General features: G+C 38.9%; 1 protein-coding gene across 1 annotated transcript in view; it reads left to right on the top strand.

The window, feature by feature from the left end:
• ALK (ALK receptor tyrosine kinase) overlaps nucleotides 1-21,798 on the top strand; it is a gene marked incomplete at both ends in the record, with an annotated part of 285,971 nt that overhangs the window by 112,405 nt on the left and 151,768 nt on the right. Inside the window, one exon of the mRNA XM_079532815.1 lies at nucleotides 18,527-18,722. Within this exon, the coding sequence (XP_079388941.1) occupies nucleotides 18,527-18,722 (196 nt within the window). The remainder of the gene's footprint in view (nucleotides 1-18,526; nucleotides 18,723-21,798) is intronic.

The raw sequence follows: 21,798 nt of genomic DNA, 5'->3' as shown, positions 1-21,798 counted from the left end.
CAACTCTCTTGCCTGGAGAACACAGAACTGAATGCTTTTATAAATACTGCTTTAAGCCAACTGGTTGCTGATCTAAAGATTTCTGTTTGAAATAGCTTGTTTGTATTGTGGCTTAATCTCATCCTCCTGTTTGACAGAATCACACAGGAGTTGCATTCCAGTCCTAGAGAGGAGTAGTTGCCTCGTAAGAGTTAACATCATGCAATCAGAGGGTTTGTTTGCATTACATTGCAAACATAAAAGTTCAAACAGTGAATTAAGAATATTGAATTCTCATACTTTCTAAGCAGTTCAAGAGCAATCTTATGTGCACACAAAGCACTCATCAAACAATTTCATCAAATATTTGTAAAAACTTCCCATCTGTTTAGAGATTATTCACGGCTCTATAGAAATTCCTGTGCAATGCAGTTATGGCAGAGTGTTCCCTAAAGATGACCAGGTAAGATGTGCTACAAAGACAAGTTGTATTTTGAACAAAACTCAATAGATCCGATGATACACCAGAGGTGTGTTTTATGATTTATATTGCTTGTAATGCCGTGGTTTTCAGAACCTGTATTCTTGGATGGGGAAGCCCAAAACTCATTTTGGAAAACACACACCTGTTGTAGAAGATTACATGAAAAAGGTTATTTCAAAACTCCCCAAAACTGATGAAACTACTACAAATCCCCAATGTTTCAATGGAATATATTTCAAATAATTTCGATGCCCTTTGAATCAGGGACTGAATTTATAATTTTTAATACAAGATTGCATTTATTTATTGGAAACTATTTCTGATTTTCTTCTAGTGGTTACTTGTCATATCACTCTCAAGTTGTAAAAATGTATAATTCTAATTTTTACAAGGTAAGTATAGGGGGTGAACAACTTTTTGAGCACTCATGCTTTTGCAAGAAATTCTGTGGGTGAGAGACCAACCTGTTCCAGCATGCTGATAGATACACACATTTTGATTACCTATCCACCAAACTGCAAGGATCAGATGTAGTTGGGAATTAGTGTTCTTCTCTGCTTGGGAAGAGGGAGGACTGGGACAATATTGTAGGATTTATAAGCTTTTCTGAATACTTTAAAAATCTTCTGAGCCTTGGAACATGCGAGCAGGAGCTGGCATTATTAGCTTGATGGAGCATCACACAAACAGCAGCTTTTTTCACTTGCTTCTCTGCCATGGTCATGTTTCTTATCACCTTCTTTGGAACTTGATGAAATTATATCCATTGACCTCAGTTTCACAAAGTGGGGAAGAAAAATGTAGCTAAAGACCACAAACAATGGTTCAGAACAGAGATTCAAACTGTGTTAATAGCTGTGCTTTCTCAAAGATAATCCTTGCTGCTGGGTCTGCTGTCCTGCAAGCCAGATTACATTTGAGTAATAGCCTTGGTTTCTACATACGTTATTAAGCAGTGATTAGACTGTATGCTCCTTTCTAACAAAACTTGGCCACAAATGTGAATGATTATCAGGTGTTTCATAGTGTTTTTGCATTTTTTTTCACCTTTGGTTTCACTCACTGCAGGCAAAGGAGGAACATGTAGCAGTAACAAACCTGATCTGCTGATAATATGTGTATCTGGTTCATCTTTGATTTCAAGGAATCCCAAAGATGTGAGAGAGTAGGGAATTATTAGAGGATAGGGATGGCAAGCAGGATACAGAAACTGACAGAGATGATAAAGTATCAGCAATACTACTTGCAGCAGAGAAGGTAATAGCTAAAGAGAAGCACGTAGGATGAAAAAATAACATAGAGATACGAAAAATGTAAAACAAATATCAGTGGGTTAATGCTGTGAGTGAAGGACCATCAGGAATGCTGCTATGTACAATCAGCTGGAACAGGGAGCGATGAATACAAGACGTGATAGTAATTGCAGGGATTTGTAGTTTGCAACTAATCCATCTGCATCAAGGAAGTTCATTCCATCACCCCCTTTACCTCTCCTTGACCACTTCAGAAAATACACATAACTTTGCTGCGGCCATTGCTGAACGCCAAACAAGTTAATTCTCTGATAAAAAATTAACAATAAGTAGGCAAACTCGTTCATCCTCTAGAATTCAGGAGGATAATGACATTTGGCTGGAAGCAACGTGGTGTCCTGGAAGCACATTGCTGTTCAGCCTGTTCATAATCTCAATATGCTTGATGTTAATTTAAGTCCTTTTGTTTAAGTTTAAGAAATTAAGCTTAAGAAAATACAGAAAAAGAATATAGGGCAAATGTGTCAGTTTGCAAGCTGATGTTTTATGTATGTGCCATTGTGAGGCCACCAGGTAATGAGTCTTCAGCAGCAAAATGACAAAGTGTAAAGGTATTTCTCCCTTTTGAGGATTTACCTTCTAATGTGTATTTATGAGATGGCAAGGGAGTCTTACTTCCTTCAGCTGTGCAGTAGACAACTGTGTTTTGGTAAAAGAGGGTCAAGGATGATAGCTGAAGTCTCGACGATGGGGGACATTCCTCTCTCTAAACCTTACCATCTTCATTCCATACCATATTTCATATTGTTTTGTGACACTTGCTGGTCTTTTATCAAAATGCAATGCTTTTCCTGGTGAGCAAATTTAATCACTGTATGACATTTGCTTACATCAGGGAGGTGCCATGAATTAATGTGTTATGAATCAAACGTTAAGGCTCAGATGAAAAGTGCTATGGAAATGGAAATTATTTATTACAGATTTTATGTACAATTCTCCTCTAATGTATGCACGTTCACTGCTAATTTTTGGCATTTATTCAAAAATGTACAGGCGTATTTTTTTTTGCTGTTAGTGTTGTAGGATTGATTTCAGTACCACCTGAAAGGCTTTCTTTTTTTTTTTTTTTTTTTTTTGAGCTGTAACGTGCAATTCACAGCAGTAGCAGGATCTCTGACTTCTTTTTCCTTTAATTGAATTTAGCAATTATGAAGCGATGGCACCTATGTAAGCTACCATGTGTTATTCATCTTTCTTATTGTTCTCAATTAGGGTGTTGTCTGGTATGGTGTGGGGTTTTTTTGTCTGTTTCTCTAGCAGTGATTAATATAATAGAGTTATAATCTCACTTATAATCAAACTTTCAGGAAAGCTTATTGGATTTGAGGTGACTTGTATGCAAGCAATTTCCCGACAGTCAAATGAGATGCTTGCAATTTATGGGGATGTCAAACCTTTATCATTTCGTGCTCAAACACTAGTACTGCCAAGCTTCTAGTTTGTTGTGTTTTGGGTTTTGGTTTAGTTTTCCATTTTTATGAGCAGTATCTGTGTTTTGTTAACCACACTGTGTTATTGGAGATTGTTTTTTAAAATGCTTTATAATTGGCTTATTAACAAGGTAGCAACACACAAAGAAATCACCTGTCACCATCAGTGTTCCAGGCATAGAGAAGTAGAAAGAGCTGACTTGCAAGCATGAATGCTTTAGTCACAAAGCACACATTCATTTTTTTCTTTAAATTTTGTATCTTCTCAGTATGGAATTTATATTTAGAAGTTGTCTTTGGATAGAATTGGAAAAGCAATACTAAGACATAGGTTGTCATTGACATAGAACAGAACTGTGTTTATTTCAATCTTTTAAACAAATCCAAGATACATATTAAAATGTCTCCAAATAGTGAGATGTCAGAATTCTATCTCAGAAATATTTTCACCCCATCAACAAGTAGCTGTCTAGGGCTGAAAATTCTCCCTTTCTCTGCTTACACACATCCTCCATATGGGGGCTGCTTATGTCTTCTCCTTGTGCTAAATGCTGTGTGCATGTAAAAAGTGGTGAATAAAAGATGTAGTCGATAGGCTTAGTACTTTGTTCATGAGAATAAACGCTCAAAGAGGGAGAGGGAAAGCATGGAATTGTTAATATAATTGGAAATAATTGTTAAATATAGAGATTGATTGTGCTTGGGACAAAAGTGGGTAAGCAGGGTAATTCTCAAGCGTAGAAGAAAAAAGATTGGGTTAAACATGTTTGTTTTCTCACCATATGAAGGCTTTAGTTTCAGGAACAACGATAGGACACAAGTGTTTTTTTCCTGTGAAACAGATATTCTGTTATAACTGAGCTCCTTCTAAGTCTTTCACGTGATATGCCATACTAAATAAAGAGAGCTTTCTTTTTTCTTCAAAGTTGCAAGGTTGAGGAAAATGTATGCGCCTATGGGAATGTGTATCACTGATGAAATGGAAAGGCAGGTATGTGTATTTGTTTGTTGTTTTTCTTTTAAAAGAACTGGCCGGGTAAGAAAGGTGCTGTATTAAACATATCTGGATCTTAAGGACCAAAATTTACCAACTCTGAAGGTTTTAGGATGGTCTATGTGAAATAAATAGCAACTGCAGTGCAATTTCTGACTGGGTAAGTATCCACACGACAGAAACCCTCTGTCATAGTTGCTGGAAGTCTAGAGGCCAAGGAACGAATTGTCACTGTTATTTCTGGAAAACCAAGATTATTCTGTATGCTGTAATGTGAGTGGTGCTAGCCTTAATTGTTATTTAAACTCTTTAGAAATTATAAAATATTTTCATTCTTATGAGTGCTGTTGTATTTCAGAATATTTTTTGCTTAAGTCTGAAGGAAACATGACTCTTGATTAAGCGGCATCTCCCACAACAAGGCATTGTGTCATTAGCGAGTTGAAGTCAAACACCTAAATATCCTTTAGTATTTCCAGCCATAGTATGAAATTGAATTTGCTCTAGTCCTCTTAGTTTGAGTGCAGGGCCACAAAAGTTGGCTTTTATAGCTTTGTTTATCATTCCACCCTGTTTAGAGTGAGCTTTTGGTGTTATATACTTTAAGATGATGGTTTTATTGCAACACAAGATGTCATCTGATTTCTATCTAACTGTACCAAGCTGGTATTTTCTCAAGCAGAGTGTTTTCTTGGCTTTGCTATTGTATGCTATTTCCAACAAGGACATTTCTCCACTTAAAGGCATTATGCAATTTATACTTGAAACCTTTTTTTTGTACTTGAAACCTGACAATATTTTAAAGATAGAGTATTTTAAAGTGGGAATGATTCCATACGGCATCATTCTTAGTTTGTTTCATAGTCACCCTGAAAGCATTTTCATTCGTTTCTTTGCAAAATTGTCAAATGTACAATGTTGATATTTTTGCAAATAATGCCTATTGCTTTCACTAAACAAGTGTAGAACATGAAGCAGTAAAAGGAAACTTAATTTACCAGCCTGCTTCAAACTTGACTTTAGAAACCATTCTGAAAGTATCTTGAGCCTTTTTCTTAGACACAGTACTAGAAGAGGGTACCAGCTAATGGCTTCTGAAAAAGAACTGTTGGAATCAGCACATTTTATTCAAACTCTCCACTTTCAAAGTATGATGCCCACTGCTCATGCTGGCCATAATATTAGTGAATAACTGTGAAAATTGTAAAAATGACTCAAGACTTATGGACATGTTTTAGTGTTCAATTTGCTTTGCAATCTGGAAGGTGCCAGCGTCTCCAGAATAGCAGGAGATGGTCTGTGTAAGTCAGATGTGCTACTTCTGACTGGTATTTAGGGGTGCTTAGCTTCAAGCAGAGGCTCTAAATATCAGATGTCTCAATCTCCGTAGGTTCTAAATTCCTCTTCTCATCTGTCTGTGGTCAAACTCTGAATGTAGCATTGAAGAGAGGATGCTGGCATCATACTTTTACCCACAGTTTTTTTTTTGTCTACATGTGCGTGTATTCAGAGTTCCCATTCAGCTGATTTTCACAAAAAATACCACGAGCTGGAAGTGATATCTGCATCTTTTCTCATGATGCAGGTGGGTGGTTCAGTGTTTTGAAGACTGCCAAAAGATGAAAGGTGTTCTCCTTTAGGTCAAATATTTAAAAGGAAACCAATAGAACTGCTGAAATGGGAAGGAAAATAAGGGGGTAAAAAGCCATCAACTGTATCCAGAAAAAGCACTGAGACTTAACCAAATCAATTGCCTCAGTAGCTCATCTTCAAAGATAGAAATTGTTTGAAAGGTTCTTCAGTCTGGAGGGCCCTGCAGTGTTCCTTCCAAAATCAGTTGTATGTTTGTAATGGGCAGAAAAGCCATGTTATTCCTTTTTCTTAAAAAAAAAAAAGAAAGAAAAAAAAAGTTTAATAAAACACATTTAAACCTTGCCAGTTGGGATGAAAAAACACTGCTTGCAGGAACTATTTGACTTGCTGTCAAATATGACATATATGCAGAAACACACCTCTGGGCTTATTAGTGCCTCTCTAGTGATGTGTATGTATAGCAGTGTATTTGTACAGCATGTGACCTTGCAATATTTATATCCATCCAAAAGGAAAGAGAGAGGGAATTGTTCAATGAAGCTTAGCTATCTCCTGTAACCTTTATGCTCTCTGCCAGCCTCTGTGTAACAGTCCGTAGCACATATACTCTAAGTAGAACTCAGGTTGTTGAAAAGCAATCATGGTAAATCCCGTGTGGCTGGATGTCACAAAAATAGGAGAACTCACTGTTTGCTCTTCATCGTTATATTTCAGCTTACAATGTCTGCTTCCACCACATTATTCCTAGGGGAGTTTATTTTCCATCCTTAAAAGAAGACTGTCAGCTTGATTTCAGGTCAGGAGTTAAAGTTTCAGATGCTTTCAAAAAAAACCCCAAAACCAGAGTTTTACTGAAGATTGGATCATTCTACAGGTGGTCATAAGGTTGTGTGCAAAGTCAAAGAAAACAGAATCTTGTCTGGATTTAAGTAACTTATCCCTTGCTGCTACTTTTGGCAGCCTTGTGTCAGTGCATCCAATTAGGAAAGGAAGGCTGTATAGAATGCAAATAAAACTGACCTGCAGGTGAAATGCAAAATGTAAGCAAATTATGTGAATGGTGTAAAAGTGAATTAACAGGTAAGATCTCTCCTACCTTAATAATATGGTGATATACAGCGTGGGCTTTTAGAATCACCTCAGCCTCATTAAAACTAACCCCTAAGTGTCTGTCTTCATCTCTCTCTAGATCCCAGGTGACCTTTTTGAGTTTGAAGAGGACATTGGTGGTTTCCCACAAGTACTTTAAAATCACTCTACTTACTTTTGACTTTCATGTACCTTATATTGCATAAAATGCCACACCAGTTTACCATAAAGCATCAGTTTGTGAGCTAACGTATTTCTACTAGTTCTTCTCTAAGACAGCTATTGACAGAGTGACAATCTGAGGGCATAAGTAGTCTTAAAGTAAGTCATTTCCATTTGTGGGCCAGAGCTCTTGAGGCTCACAGATCCCGTCTGTCCTTGTACATTTCAAAAGTAATATTTCTGGGGTCTTGCTCCATAGCAATAAGCACTAGGAGACATTTGGACTTCAATGCAGATAGAACCAGATAGCACTGAGATCAAAATACACTGTGTGTCTGCAGTACAGGAACCAATCAAGTTTCATTTGCACCACCTTATCAAAATATCTTGCTTTGGTACAGGTAATGGTAATGACTTTCCAATGAGGACTCAAATGGAACCACTCTGTCAGGGGAGAAGGCTTCCAAACTTGAGCATTGCCCTGGGCTGCGTAAGATCCACTTTCTGTGCCACAATTCATTTCAGATCCACCCTGCCATCCAGTCCTTGTTCGGTTTTCTGTAGGTTGAAACTGGAGTTAGTCTTTTAATAAGACAGCAGCTTTCTCAGTCATCAGCCAACAGAAAACAAGTAGAATGTCTTGTTTATACTGTATCTTAGGGGAGGGAAAAGAGGATGAAGTAATTATAAACAAGCAAGACAGATGCACAAGTCATAACCTACTTAGTATAATTATACCTATTTCTATGAAATTAGAACGTCAGTAGGCTAATTTGTTCAGGATGCCCCAGACTAAGTCTGGATGTTTGGATCTTTCTCTCCTGAAGTACTTTCAGTAAGAATGAAAAGTGAACGCTAGCACCCATCTTTCCTCAGTGATTTTGAGGCAGAAATTTTGATAGGCTGGTATGATGTTTCAGAGAAGTTTTAATATCTTTCTGGGAGTTCCATGAAGAAGAAAACTCTTACGTTAAATAATATTGAGTGCAGTTTAGTTGACTTTCTTGCAATTAAAATGAATTTGTGTTGTAGCTGGACTTCGTGCTATCCAAATTTGCTGTTCTAAAGGTAAATATTTGTTTTCTGAGAAGTAAAATTGTTTTCAAAGACATACTGAAGTTAGAATTACAACATGTGAAATGATTGGCATCCCTGTTCAGTGGACAGATCCCCTGTGGTCGTGTTTTTTGAGTTTTAGAGCAAAAGAGCTGTATGGTCTTTCATCCGTAGTGCTCATTGAGAGCATTAACTTCTACAATTTGTACTCATGCGAAACCTACATTGAAACCCCATAGGTATTTGCTCACAATAAGAACAGAGGGCTTGTTGTTTTTGCTGCAAAATGCAATGTCCATATTATTCCAGTGGATTCATTGTATTCACACCCCAAAAGCATGATAGTCAGTTTGCAGAATAAGTAGAGAAATGGCTTGTTTTCAGCAGAGATGTAGTTTTGAAGTTGTTCATAGTGCAATCACAGTAAGAATAGTATGCTATAAAGAGATCAGGCACTGGAATTACAACTGGTATTATGGGCAAAATATTGTGTTTAGAGATATGTTCAGTAATGGTCATTGACAATAATTGAAGATCCTCTTTGTTTCTTTGTCTGACAATTTATAGCAGCCAGCTCTCTTTTGGACTCAGGTGTACAAAGCTTCTTAGGTGCTACCCATCTCGATACTCTTCAATGAGACCCTGTTAAAAATATGTATAAAAATCACCTATTAGTCTTTCTTGACATACATTAAAGGGGACTGGAAGTATGCTTATGGGTCCAGAGCACACAGCCCTCATGGAGAGGCCTAGGGGGCTGGTCTTATTTAGGATGAAAAGAAGTAGTTGAGAGGTGAGCTGGCGACAGCCTACAAGTATCTAATTATCTCTAAGGATTGTGGGCATGAAGATACACGTAAGTATGTAGAGGAGAGACTGACAAGGACAGATTAAACTGTATGAGACATTAAAATACACTACCTTCTTGAGATTTATGTTTCTTATATTATCTTTGGACCAAGGTAATGATTCTCTGAGCATCTGAGATATGACCCTTGCTTACTTAACACTGACATTGCGGTAGCCTTTATATGATAAGCTTAATCCTGGCACAGAAGGAAAAGCAAAAAGAACTATACCAACTATGCCCCTTTTCCTGTGTTCTTCTAGTTTTTCAGGGGAATAATTCACAAAACTTGTTCCTTGTTTAATGTTGTTTCTGATGTTACTGAACAGTGAGTTATTGCAGTACCTGTTCTGTTCCAGGCATGTTTCTATTCTTGTGCATGAGATTATTGCCAGGCTTCTTAATTTTTAAGCTTTTAGCCTCCTGAGTGTAATCAAATAAGCACACTCAAGCAAAGTGGTAACTAGAGGAATAGCATTCAGCATCCTTTCTCACTTTCCCTTCAGCAACTGTGCACACTGGAAAGTATTGAAAAGACATTCTGCCTGTTTTTATTGACAGAACCAGTGTCATCGTGGCTTTCCCTTTAGGTATGTCTGTCTTGCTCACAATGACGGAAGATTCTCCCATCTTCTAGTCTCAGAACAGAGATCTCAAAAATAACTTGCTGTTTACTTTTGTCAGCAATAGATGAGAAGATGCGTGTTGGTTAATCAGCAGTGCAAGGCTGAAATATTTAAACGCTTTTGTCATTCTCTAGGAAATATTTTAATCTCAGCATTGAATTTCAAGTTTTTAATTAACTACTTTCTTTGGTTCAGTGCTTTTCAGCTAGGAGCAAACACTGAGTCATTTAGGAAATGGGATGTAACAGCATCTGCTTCTAGCTCCCATTACAGTGTACAATACCTGGAGCATTTACTTGTTGTTTTCCATTTGAAAAACTAGACATAAAATTCTTGGTGAGAAAGAACAGACTTCAGATAGAAAACAATAAAATAAGTAGAATGGTGGAATTCAGCTTTTTATATGGGCATACTAGAGGTTATCAGAACTTAAACTGATTAATAATAATAACATAGTCTTTTTCTGAGCCTAACGGTTTTCCTCTGGACTCCAGCTCACATGCTATGTTCTAGGGAAGCAACAGTAAGCATCAGAAGAGCTGCAAGAAGGTCACTGCTTGAGGCTGCTGCCTCTGTGTGTAAGACTTCAGACTTTAACAGAATAGGTAGATTAGTAGGGAATATTCCTGGTACTGGAGTTGTGAGAAAAAGGAAAGACTCCTCTTCTAAAACTTCAAGTTATGTTTCTATAGCACTGCTGTGGTTTCCAAGGATCATAGCAAATACTGGTTATTTGAGGGGCATGGTTTTATATGAGTGAAGTCTTTGACTTTAAGAGAAATTAAATTTGCCTGGTGGTTTGCTATGAGAACAAAATTGGTCTTTATTTTCCTTTATCAGTTCTTAGCCCTTCCTATTTATATTTAGGGAATTAAAAGTACCTGAACAGGAGATGATTTTAAAGACCTTTGACTTGCATGTTTCTTTTCTGAGACCAATTTCCTCCACATGCTATTTTCAGTTGCTTTTACCAAATGCCGAACTTCTGCTATGACAGTTCTACTGAAATATTTAATTTGGAAGTTGATGGTAAATAAGGAATCTGAAGACCAGCTCTGTGGGATGTTTTGTGATACCAGTGGAAATGCTCTTTCCAGTCAGCATCTCCAAAGAACATAAAACTTGATTCATTTATTTTTCTACTGTATAGTCCCTGACAGACGTTGCCTGTTAATAGTTTTTACAGCTCTAATTTAATCTGGTAGGGTATTGAACTTGTATGTGAAAGGTAATAAAATCCTTTTAGTACGAAGATGGAGTTTATGTTCAGAATAACACTCTATCAGTTTTGCAAAGGGCTGTTAAATTTCTACTTTATAACTGTAATCAGATTAAGTTAGCCTCACATTGTTCTGAGCCCTTTTTTTTCAGAAGATACGTTAAACTTATAAAAGTATGATCTCTGAGAAGACATCTCCTTAAACACTTTAATTTGGGTTAACAAACGCTTAACACTTTAATGGGGACACTTTAATTTGTATCAGGTATCAGCATGTCCATTGTGTATTATTAGCTTGAATATGTTAGAAATACTATTTTCAAGTACTATGAACTTGCCACTTCATGAATTCTAATGCATGCTACTTCTGTAATTGATTTTTATGTCCCATTTCCTCATTTGATGTAATTTCTTTAGGATTGTATTTGCATGCGTGGTGTCTGATATACATGGACATCTCACGTAGGAAGTCCTAGACCTCGAATGCAAGCTGGACAGGTGCCTCTGTGTCTGCCCCAGAAGAGCTGGTTGCCATTTTTCTGCAGTGAATACTTCCCTGGAAATCCTTATCCTCTGTAGCTTCTCAAGCTGCTATCTTTTTGGTCTTCAGCCATCCTTGCTAAACAGCTGCTTCAGAATAAGCAAATGATATGTATGAGCTAACTGACCTCACTTAGTATCATGGGGATGTTCAGCAAAAGACACTGTCCTGGCTCTGTGCTGCATTTGCCCTAAAATTTATCAAGGAAGGCTTTAGGGTAGAGGCAGATAGCAGGATGCATTCAGAGCTATTTAGGCAATAGCTAGCTTTTGTTGGGGTTAGCAACAGAATGGTAAGTTCACCAATTCCAAGGGCCTATTGATGGCTCTCTCTTTTGAGTAGCTATCTGCTCTTCATCTTTGAAACATCTTGCTTCTAAGCCAATGATCCATCCTTCCTCTTTTTGTCATGAACGTTAAAATGTTATAAACAAGCTTTCAAAAGACCAACAGCAATTTTTCATGTAAGCTATATTAACTTGCCTTATTATATTCTTTTTATGTCCACTGCAATAAATGCCCGTGCTTAAGTGTAAATATGTTTTCATTTGTGTTTATCTGAAATGAGAGCAAACTGCCAGAGACATCAAACACAAATGGCAGGATGAGGAAAGCTCACACTATGACATCAGCTATGAAAATTTAGGGAAAATATTATTTGAAGCTGAGTACTGTGGTGAGTTTCTCATGTAGTTTGTGAGTGTTTAGGGAGAATGTGGAGTGTAAAGTATTTGCAATTTAAATTGACTGTTTCTGAAACATTGCAAAGCCATACCAGCCAGTAGGGTTTATGTCATATAACGCAAATACAGATGTGTTTGTTGAAAAGGACCGAATGCTGTCCCCACTGCAACCACGTGGTTCTGCATGATCGTTACGAATGAGCTCATGACCCAGGAAGTGCTAAGTGTCTGGGTCTGTGGCTGTATATCTCGTTACAGTGTGATTATTTTAACTGCATCTCTTTAATATCAGCACTGCGCTGTGCAGCCAGAGTACAATTTAAAACCTGTAACAGAAGGCTCCTGAAATGACTCACTGGTGAATATCTTTCTGAAAATGAATAGACCATTCAGAGTCCTGATTTTAGCAATTGAAAGGTCCATGCTGTGCCATATACTGTCAAATACAGGTCCCTTCAACACATCCGTGTTGATTAGTTGGGACGAAGCGGAGAGGGAAGAGCTTGATTTTTGTACTGTGGTTTTCTGTGTTTAGCTACTCATTCTCATGAGCAGTACAACATGTCACTGACAATGTGAGCCATGAAGAGACCTTGCAGCTCAGGTTATATCCTCGTGCATCAAAATAGCAGCAGAGGTTTGAAGCTACTGTGATTTTTCTAGCTATTCACCAAATAAGATCCCAAGAGCCTTATTAGAGCTAATAAAGGAAAATAAGTGCAAGGAAATTATAGTTGGAATCTTTCAGTCTTAAGGGTCCAAGTGGTAGTGTCAGGTAGAGTTTGCCACCTAGATTCTCTCCCACCAGAGGGAAATAGGATATTAATAAACAGGTGGGCGCGTACCTCCTGATTTTGCCAGATAGTTGTTCTGAAACAGAATATTCTTCTCTCTTTCTGTATGGATGGGGAATTGATTTCTGTATGTTTCTTTAATTCTTTTGAAGTAGTGTTTCTAATCTGGTCCTGGACACGGTGCTGGTATTGATCCCAGGGAAGGCTGTCCTCTGAAACAATGGCAAGCAATGACTGAAGGATTGTGCTTTTGAGAGAAGGAAAGAGTATGAGGATTTGTGTTCAAAATGTACCATTTCTCACTTCAGACACTGCAATTACTCCTTTGTGGGTTTGACACCATTGATTGCAGTAGCATAAGTCCTGTCAACAGTAATGAAATACGATTTGGGCCTCTACCAGCAATTTGTTGTGCGTGTGTGTATGTAGCTGATTGACTGACAGTTACATTGCTTATGCTTCAGAGACAGCAAATTCGTGAAATTGGGTTTGTCTGAATTGCTGTTTTGAGTCTACTGCTTACGTGGAAAAGAATATGTTTAATGTTAATGTACATTGTTATGTTTCAGGTATGGTTACTATAGGAACTCACTGCTCTGTAATGAGTAAATCTTAAATTGTAGCTTGGGAGGGCAAATCTTCAGATTCTTGTGTGTAACAAAGCTTCTGCGTGTTCTGTTTTCACAGCAGGTCTCTCTCATTTTAAGTATGAAAACACTCTGAATAACAGGACCAGGTGCTACTCTGATACTTCTTTCATAGGATTTACAAATCAGGTTAGCAGTAAGAGCAAAAAGAGTTCCACAGCAGACAGTATTGTCACCTGCAAGATGGCTGAGCTTTCAGAAGCAAGACAAAGTTGTATTTATGCTCTCCTTTATTTATTTATAAATAATGAGAATAAAAAGGTAATCTGTTTTGGCTTTAATACTTGCCTCCACAGGACGTTTCTGACTGAGTACTGTTTGTGTGGTCAATGCTGCTGAATAGTTACATCTTTCAGAATGATTTTCTAGGCATTGCTCCACAGCAGGGTAGTTTGGGGCTATTCCTAACATCTTGTGCAAGTATGGCAGGGTAGCTTTCCACTGTGGCAGAACTGTATTCCTTTTAGCAATATAAACCAGCAGGTAAACTTATCCTCACGATGGTTAATAAGCCAAAATTGTGCAAGGTAAACCCTGTAAGTAAATGTAAGTTTGTAAGTTTGTAAGTTTGACATGGTCTCTCACAGGCTTCTTCTAGGGAAACTGGCTGCCCGTGGCCTAGAGAGTATACACTTCTTTGGGTAAGGAACTGGCTACAGGGCCATGCCCAGTGGGTCATGGTGAATGGGGTGAAGTCCAGCTGACGACCTGTTTCAATTGGTGCCCCCAGGGGTCAGTACTGGGGCCCATCTTGTTTAATGTCTTTATTAATGACCTAGATGAGGGGATTGAATGTACCCTCAGTAAGTTTGCAGATGACACCAAGTTGGGAGGTGGTGTTGATCTGCCTGAGAGTAGGGAGGCCCTGCAGAGGGATTTAGACAGGCTGGACCGCTGGGCTGAGGTGAATGGGATGAGGTTCAACAAGGCCAAATGTCAGGTCCTGCACTTTGGGCACAACAACCCCGTGCAGTGGTATAGGCTTGGGGATGAGTGGCTGGATGAGTGTGGAGAAGAGAAGGACCTGGGGGTGTTGGTTGATGCTCGGCTGAACATGAGCCAGCAGTGTGCCCAGGTGGCCAAGAGGGCCAACGGCATCCTGGCCTGCATTAGAAATGGTGTGGCCAGCAGGAGCAGGGAGGTGATCATCCGCCTCTACTCAGCACTGGTGAGGCCGCACCTTCAGTGCTGTGTTCAGTTTTGGGCTCCTCACTACAGAAAAGATGTTGAGGTCCTGGAGCGTGTCCAGAGAAGGGCAATGAAACTGGTGAGGGGTCTGGAGCACAAGTCTTATGAGGAGCGGCTGAGAGAGCTGGGATTGTTCAGTCTGGAGAAGAGGAGGCTCAGGGGAGATCTCATTGCACTGTACAACTTCATGCAGAGAGGCTGTGGTGAAGAGCTTCTTCTCCCAGGCAACGAGCAGGACAAGGGGTAATGGCCGCAAGTTGTACCAGAGGAGGTTTAGGTTGGACGTAAGGAAGAACTTTTTCTCTCAGAGAGTGGTCAGGCACTGGAATGACCTGCCCAGAGTGGTGGTGGAGTCGTCATCCCTGGCAATGTTCAAGAGGAGTCTGGATGACGTGCTGTGTGATATGGTTTAGTGCTGGTGGTGGCAATGGTGATGAGGAGACGGTTGGACTGGATGATCTTGTAGGTCATTTCCAACCTTGTGATTCTATGATTCTATAGCCAAGGCATAGGAGGTTAGCAACTATGGTATTTATTGTGGCAGCTAGTCATGTTTGCTACTAGTCAAGTCCTAGGTCAGGATGGAGAGAGTATACTTGTTTATTTACTCACTGCAAGGGAAAAAAAAAGAAAAAGAAAAGAAAAGAAAAAAAAAAAAAAGGAAAGGAAAGGAAAAAGGAATGAGAGCTTTCTATTTGTTTCTTTGTTATGTTAAAAAACTTTCTGTTGCAAGATGGTAAGGTGAGCAAACGGTTCTTACACCTGTCACATTATCATCAGCAATCACTGCAGTGCTTAGTGCTTTTCTGCCACCAGCAGAAGTCTTTTTGATCCTTGTCATGTTGGGGATTAGTGTTCTTATGTGGATGATACAATTAAAGCCACAAGATTTAGTGCTCTAATTCTATTTTGTTGGCAATAAAAGGAGAGAAGTATGAAACATATGGTTGGGTTTCTGTTTTTATTTTACTGACCAGCAAAAATATTGTGTATATAAAACTAACAATGACAGAGTTTGTTTAAACTCCTCAAGCCATTCCTTTAGTAACTGGATTAAAAGCTACTATTTCATATAAAGGAATCTTATTAATAGAAAAGTAGCAAATACATTTCACTTCTTCATTTACAAGCCTTGACATCTGAGAAGGCTGTACCTTATCTATTTCTGCTTGTTTCTTTCAGTACAAATATTTTCTAGCTTTAGATATGTCATTGATGTGATGTAATGTCAAGAAGACTGTTTTTGACAAGCATGTCAAAAATGCTCTTTATGATAAGTGTGTGTATGGGATGAAATATAGTGGTTGATAAGAGTCTGAATTTCATTTTTAGCCTTTCTGGTATTACTCTATTCAACCTGAGATTAACTGCCAAATTAGTTTTTTTCAAAGTGGGGGACATTTGTGAGCATAAGTACAATTCCCAAGTTCTAAATTGGCATGTGACAGCGAGATTAAAATCTGAGCTCGTGATTCAACTCAGTGGAAAGAAGTGGGACCTGCTGAAGGGCAATTAATCAGATCCTTTTAGGATGAGACAAACTGTCATGGGAGCTGAGAATGGCTGGCACACACCAGTGTGAAGGTGAGCATCATGCATTTGTGGCTCCACAGGATTTCTTACCCACTGTGGGTCTCAGCAGAGCTTTAGGCAGTATCTACTCAGCCACATGGAAAATGATTCCTCTGAAAATTCAGCCTTTATATTTAAAAAAAAAAAAAAAAAAAAAAAAAAAGCTGCTGCTCCTACAAAAAGTCATACATAAACTGTTTTTTATTACAGCCTTGTTGGGCCTTAATTTCTCTCTCTATGAAATTAAAGGGTTTTTGAGGTCTGTATGTTTTAAGTACTAACAAACGTTTTTTTGGTGGACAATGCGGGAAGCAAAATCCTGTTTTCTGAACATCTAACCAGTCTTGCTACATACAATCTGTGGAATTTAACAATTTTCCTTGCTTCAAGTGTTGATCCCTTCCATTTACCTGACTGACCTTTCATTTACCTGACTACACACCTCAATGTGCTTGCTCTGTGGGAAAATTGGTAAATTGGTCAACTATGAAAAGAGAGTAATTTGATTTACCTGAAATGTGCAACAGTGTAATAAAAAATGCATTACTTCTGTCCAACTGGATAAGCCTCAAATGGTACTGAAATTATGGAGAAGATTATTCTGGGAGTTATTGAAAAACACCTAAAAGGCAATGCAATTATTTGTCACAACCAACCCGGGTTCGAAAGGGGAAAATCTTGCTTAACAAACTGAATCTCGTTTTGAGACAAGACTAGCCACCTAGTTGACCAAGGTGACCAGTTGTTGTAATCTTTTTGGATTCAGCAAATCTTTCAGTACTGTTTCTCACAGTCTCCTCTGGACAAAGTGCCCAGCATACAACCAGACAAAGGCATGATGCGATGGGTGAGCAGCAGGCTGATGGGTCAGGCACAAAGGGTTGCAATAAATGGGGTTACATCAGGCTGGTGGCCAGTCACCGGTTTGGTCACGTAGTGCTAGTTTTCTTCAGTGTTTTCATCAGTGACTCCATAAAGGACTATCCTAAGTAAGTCTGTTGACAGTGCTGAATTGGGAGAACCAATTGATTCTCCCAAGCGCAGAGAGGTCTTGCAGAGATCTTGGCAAATCAGAGGGCTGGGTAATCACCAACCACATGAAATTTAAGAAGAGCCATGTTGGGTTTTGCACCTGTGTTGGGGGAACCTTGGATACACATACAGACTGGGGGGCGAGAGCAGCCCCAAGGAAGGGATCTGGGGGTTGTGGACAACGGCAAGTTGAACATGAACCAGCAGTGTCCCCTGGCAGCCACAGGGACCTACTGCCCCTGGGGGGCACCAGGCCCAGCGATGCAACATGGCCAGGGAAGGGCTGTCCCCTCTGCTCTGCACTGTGCGGCCTCACCTCCAGCACTGGGTGCAGTCTGGGTGCCCCAGTGTAAGGACATAAAGCTGTTAGAGAGCATCCAAAGGAGGGACGCAAAGATGGAGAAGGATTGAGACAGAGAGGGAACAGCAGGGAGCTGTGCCAGGGGAGGGTCAGGGGGTGAGGGAAAGGCTTTGCCCCAGAGGCGGTGGGCATGGCACAGGCCACCCAGGGCAGTGGGCACAGCCCCAGTGCTGGAGTGCAGAGAGATATGTACAGCTAATTCATGTAAAATACAAAATTAATACTTTAGAAAGAATTGCTAAAGAAATAAAATATCAGGGTTTTATCCTGACTCTAGTGACTTAAGAACACTGATCTCTTCTGTTTCAGAAGAGCAAACATAGAGCTTTATGTGTTCTTTATTTGTGTGAGAAGAACAGATACCAAGATCTGTTATAATACTTGACCTTGTCTAATCAGGATGCCACTGGACCAACGCCGTAATGTTTGACTCTAGACCACATTTGGGAAGTTGCAGAGGTAGGAATAAAGTCCAGGCAGTAATAAGTACATAAAAACAAGAATCCAAACATTAACTTCTTTAGTTGCTTGCCTGGGCTTAAATCTGGAAGTCTCTGTAGGAAAATTAGGTTGACTGATTTTTCTTTTTGTTGTTTCTTGTTTTTCCCTCTAATATAATTTATGGGCTTTTTTTTTTTTCTTTATGCCTTTTCTTTCCAGAGTTAAATCTAGATATCATCTTTGTTTTGAACAATGCAACTGCAAATTGAAATGTTGCTTGCCTTTGAAGATCATAAAGGGTTTAACACCCCTTCAAGGGCACACTTTCCAAAGTAGGTGGCAACAATAAAATCAGAATGACTGAGAATGCTGAATAAGTTGTGGCATAAAAATTACAAGCACTAATCTGTGCACTGCAATTTTTTTTGTCTTTTTCTTTTTTCCTTAAAGCTTTATTATTGCCTTATCTGTCCTAGGTTATTTCCTGTTCCTTAATGCATCTGAGAGCCCTGTCATCCTGAGCCCCTGGCTGAGAAGCAGCAGTGACCAATGCGTAGTTCAAGTGGCTGTTTATAAGTTTTTCCAGCAGAGTGGAGAATATATTGTTCGGATCCTTCCTATTGACGAAAGCAGCAGTGAAATTTTGACAGAGCAGAATCCAGAAAAACGTGGGTAAGTCTCATCGTCTCAATTGACTCACAGCGTGATTGAGAAGAGACGTACAATTGTGTAGTGATAAAGCCACAAAACGCTTGCTACACATCTATTAAGGAGAGCAGGGCACCACAACGAGTAGATACTGTGTCTAAGTCACTGTAGAAACAAGAGTTGCTTATTTAATTATGCAAAGCATCAGTAAACTCCTGGATCCACGTAACGAGTCTCTGTTGGCATAATCTTTATTCTCAGTGCTTGCAAGTAATAATTTGATCTGATTTCTTTTTACTTCTCATTTACCCAAGTGTGCTGTTAGGCCTATAATATTAGTCTTAGCAATTTTGTGCATCTGCGTGAATTTTAAGTTTTACCTTGCGTTTGTTTTTTTTAAATGGCACCTCTTGTGAGTAAAGCAGTTCAGAGCTACTGCCAGCAGAGGAAAGCTTTTCATCTTTCAAGGGTACAACTGTTTGAAATGTTTTATTATCTTTGTGCAATTAAGATCAATTGTTGATGATGTCTTAATATGTCAGACTTTATATTCATCCTTTTAGATTTTAGTTAGCAGAAGCTGTAGCTGAACATACAACATATTTTTAAACACCAGAGTAGTGGAATAATTTAGAATTGAATTTGGATTTATATGAGGTTAATGTTGTCCCTGTTGTATACAGATTTTTTTGTTGTTGCAATAGAATGTATGTTAAGAAGCATAATTTTTACTAAGCATCCCAAATGTTTTTTAGCTTTGATGTGATAAATTAGAGAGTTTCGAGTAGCAAATCCTGCTAGCTTTTGCTTGAAACAAGATGTGATTATCTGATTACTGTCTACAGCAAATTCTGTATATTCCAGTAGCAAAAGAAGAATGTGCAGTAAAAAACCTGACAGAAGATAACCTAAGTCATAGAAACAGTTTGAATAGCAGTAATTTTCATATAACACATGGCCTATAAAAGTGAGGAGGAGAGCTTGTGTGTGGATCTAAATTGTACTTAGTTCCAGCAATATCATCCAAATTGTAAATTACTGTTGACGTCTGGGGAAAGGTAATTAGGGAAACTGCAGCAGCTGTCTTTTTCCTTAGCTCTTTGAAAATGCTGTGCTGTATGTCACAGCTAATAAACGTACTTTGTGCAAAGTTCCTCCTGCATTGGCAGCGGCGCTGCTCCTTGGCATTTGCAGGGGTACTGCTGTGTGTAAAGTGCTTTGCTGCGCTGCACCGAGGAACTCCAGCTCACATCTGCGGGCAGGCAGAGCCCATCAGGAGCACAGGCAAGTGCCAAATGTGAGGAGCCCTAAAGGGAAGAGAAAGATCACTTTAACTACGATAACAAATGCATACCTTTGCCATCTGCTGCAGACAATACAGGCTATTCAGCTGCGCATTGCAGATGGCAGGCAGAGACTGTCACCACAGCAAAAGGAGTGTGCTTTTAAAGACGGTGGTCTTGCTGATGGCTTTGCTGTCGAAAACCTTTAGAGAAGTACAGTTTGTTCCATAGCAGCATTTTCAGGGCACATAGAGTGGTATTGTTGTAGGGTAGGATTTGCCCGTGGCTTTCACCGTGCTGCACAGCTGATTCAATGGTACTCTGGTGCTATAAAACTTTGCTAGTGGAGCAACTGGCCATTTCATTTTTTCCTCTCCACCCTTGTCTCCTCACCGCAAGAATAATAGCTCTTCTGCTCAGCAAAGCAGAAAGGCTCTGCTACTGTGCTCACGTAAAGGTCACATAATGATAGTTAAGTATCTGCCCATCAGACTGCAGCCACAGATTATAGGCTAACATTGTTATCAGTTGCCCTTAACCTTAATTCTAGAATTGGTAAGTGCTCCTATGCCCTCTATTTGGAGTGAGAATAGTTGACTATCTGTGATAAAAAGAAGCATTCAAATCTCACTTCTGTAAAAACGTTTTCTTTAGGTAGGAAGCAAGAACAAGTGATCAGAAGTTAATAATAATTCAAGAAAGTTCTTAAATAAACTAGCAGTCCTGTAGCAGGTATTCCTTTTAATATTTTGTGTTGGAAATTGCAAAAAAAAATAATCATATTGTCTTGTAATATATTCTTTGACTATCACAACTTTTTAAATGCTCAGAATGGAAGATAGCTGGTTTCCTCAGTGATGATCTTGTGCTATAAATGGAAACAGCTTGGAGTTTTACAGGTGACACTTCTCTGCTTCAATGTACTTTACGAACTGTTTTGCAAGTAAGAGATGGAAAGTATTTGCAGTTCAGGGTAACCCGTATCAGCAGTTGTGACTCTATGCCACTGCTCAAAATAAGGCTGATAGGAGAAAAAGAATGCTTTATTGAAACAAATGCACTTCAACAGTGCAGTGTATTAATTCCAGGGTGGATTTTCTCATGTCTTGAACTGTACCAGGTGTCAGTACCATTTTTCCCTTCTTTTTTTTTTCTCTTCTAAACTCCAAAAACTGAAGTAAATGCATTAATATCTTACAAGGTGTTCACAGTTCATGTACATTCACAAGAGAAAAATGTAAGTGCTGCCAGGTAATACTATTTCATTTGGTGTGAAAGCAACCAAGCAAAGGTTTTGGTTGGCAGCATGTGAAAGTAATTTTAAGTAAAATAAGTGTACAGCCATGAAATTTTATTAGCAACAGTATAGCACCAAATATTTATTTGTTACCAGGATTCAATCATGCTGTGCTTGTGAGCAAAAGACACGTTTTCATTTGGGTGAATACTCAGCATACATTAAGAGTCCAAGGCAGAGCTAGTAATGTTCTGCTTGTTCCTATTTCTCATTCAGCTTAGAAAAAAAGTGGCCTGGACCCATGGACTAGAGAAGTAATAATTCCATAGTAAAGCCTAGGCCTTACAGAAATTGTTATTTAGATGGTCTATAATTGCTTTATTTTCTTACTTGACATATTTCATTGCCTCTGATATATTCTGCATATAGAAAGAAAGGTATATTTCTGCATATAGGAAGAAAACTGGGTAATTTAAGACATGTTACATAGCAGTAAGATAGGGCAGATGGAGCAGACACCAGGAACAGTATGCCAGAAGTGATAACTGCAAATGGTTCCTGACTGATGGAATACCAGAGT

The sequence above is a fragment of the Tetrao urogallus genome (assembly GCF_951394365.1).
Source record: "Tetrao urogallus genome assembly, chromosome: 2".
NCBI lineage: Eukaryota > Metazoa > Chordata > Aves > Galliformes > Phasianidae > Tetrao > Tetrao urogallus.
The sequence above is the reverse complement of the archived record's forward strand: the minus strand, read 5'-3'. Positions and strand labels throughout refer to the sequence as shown.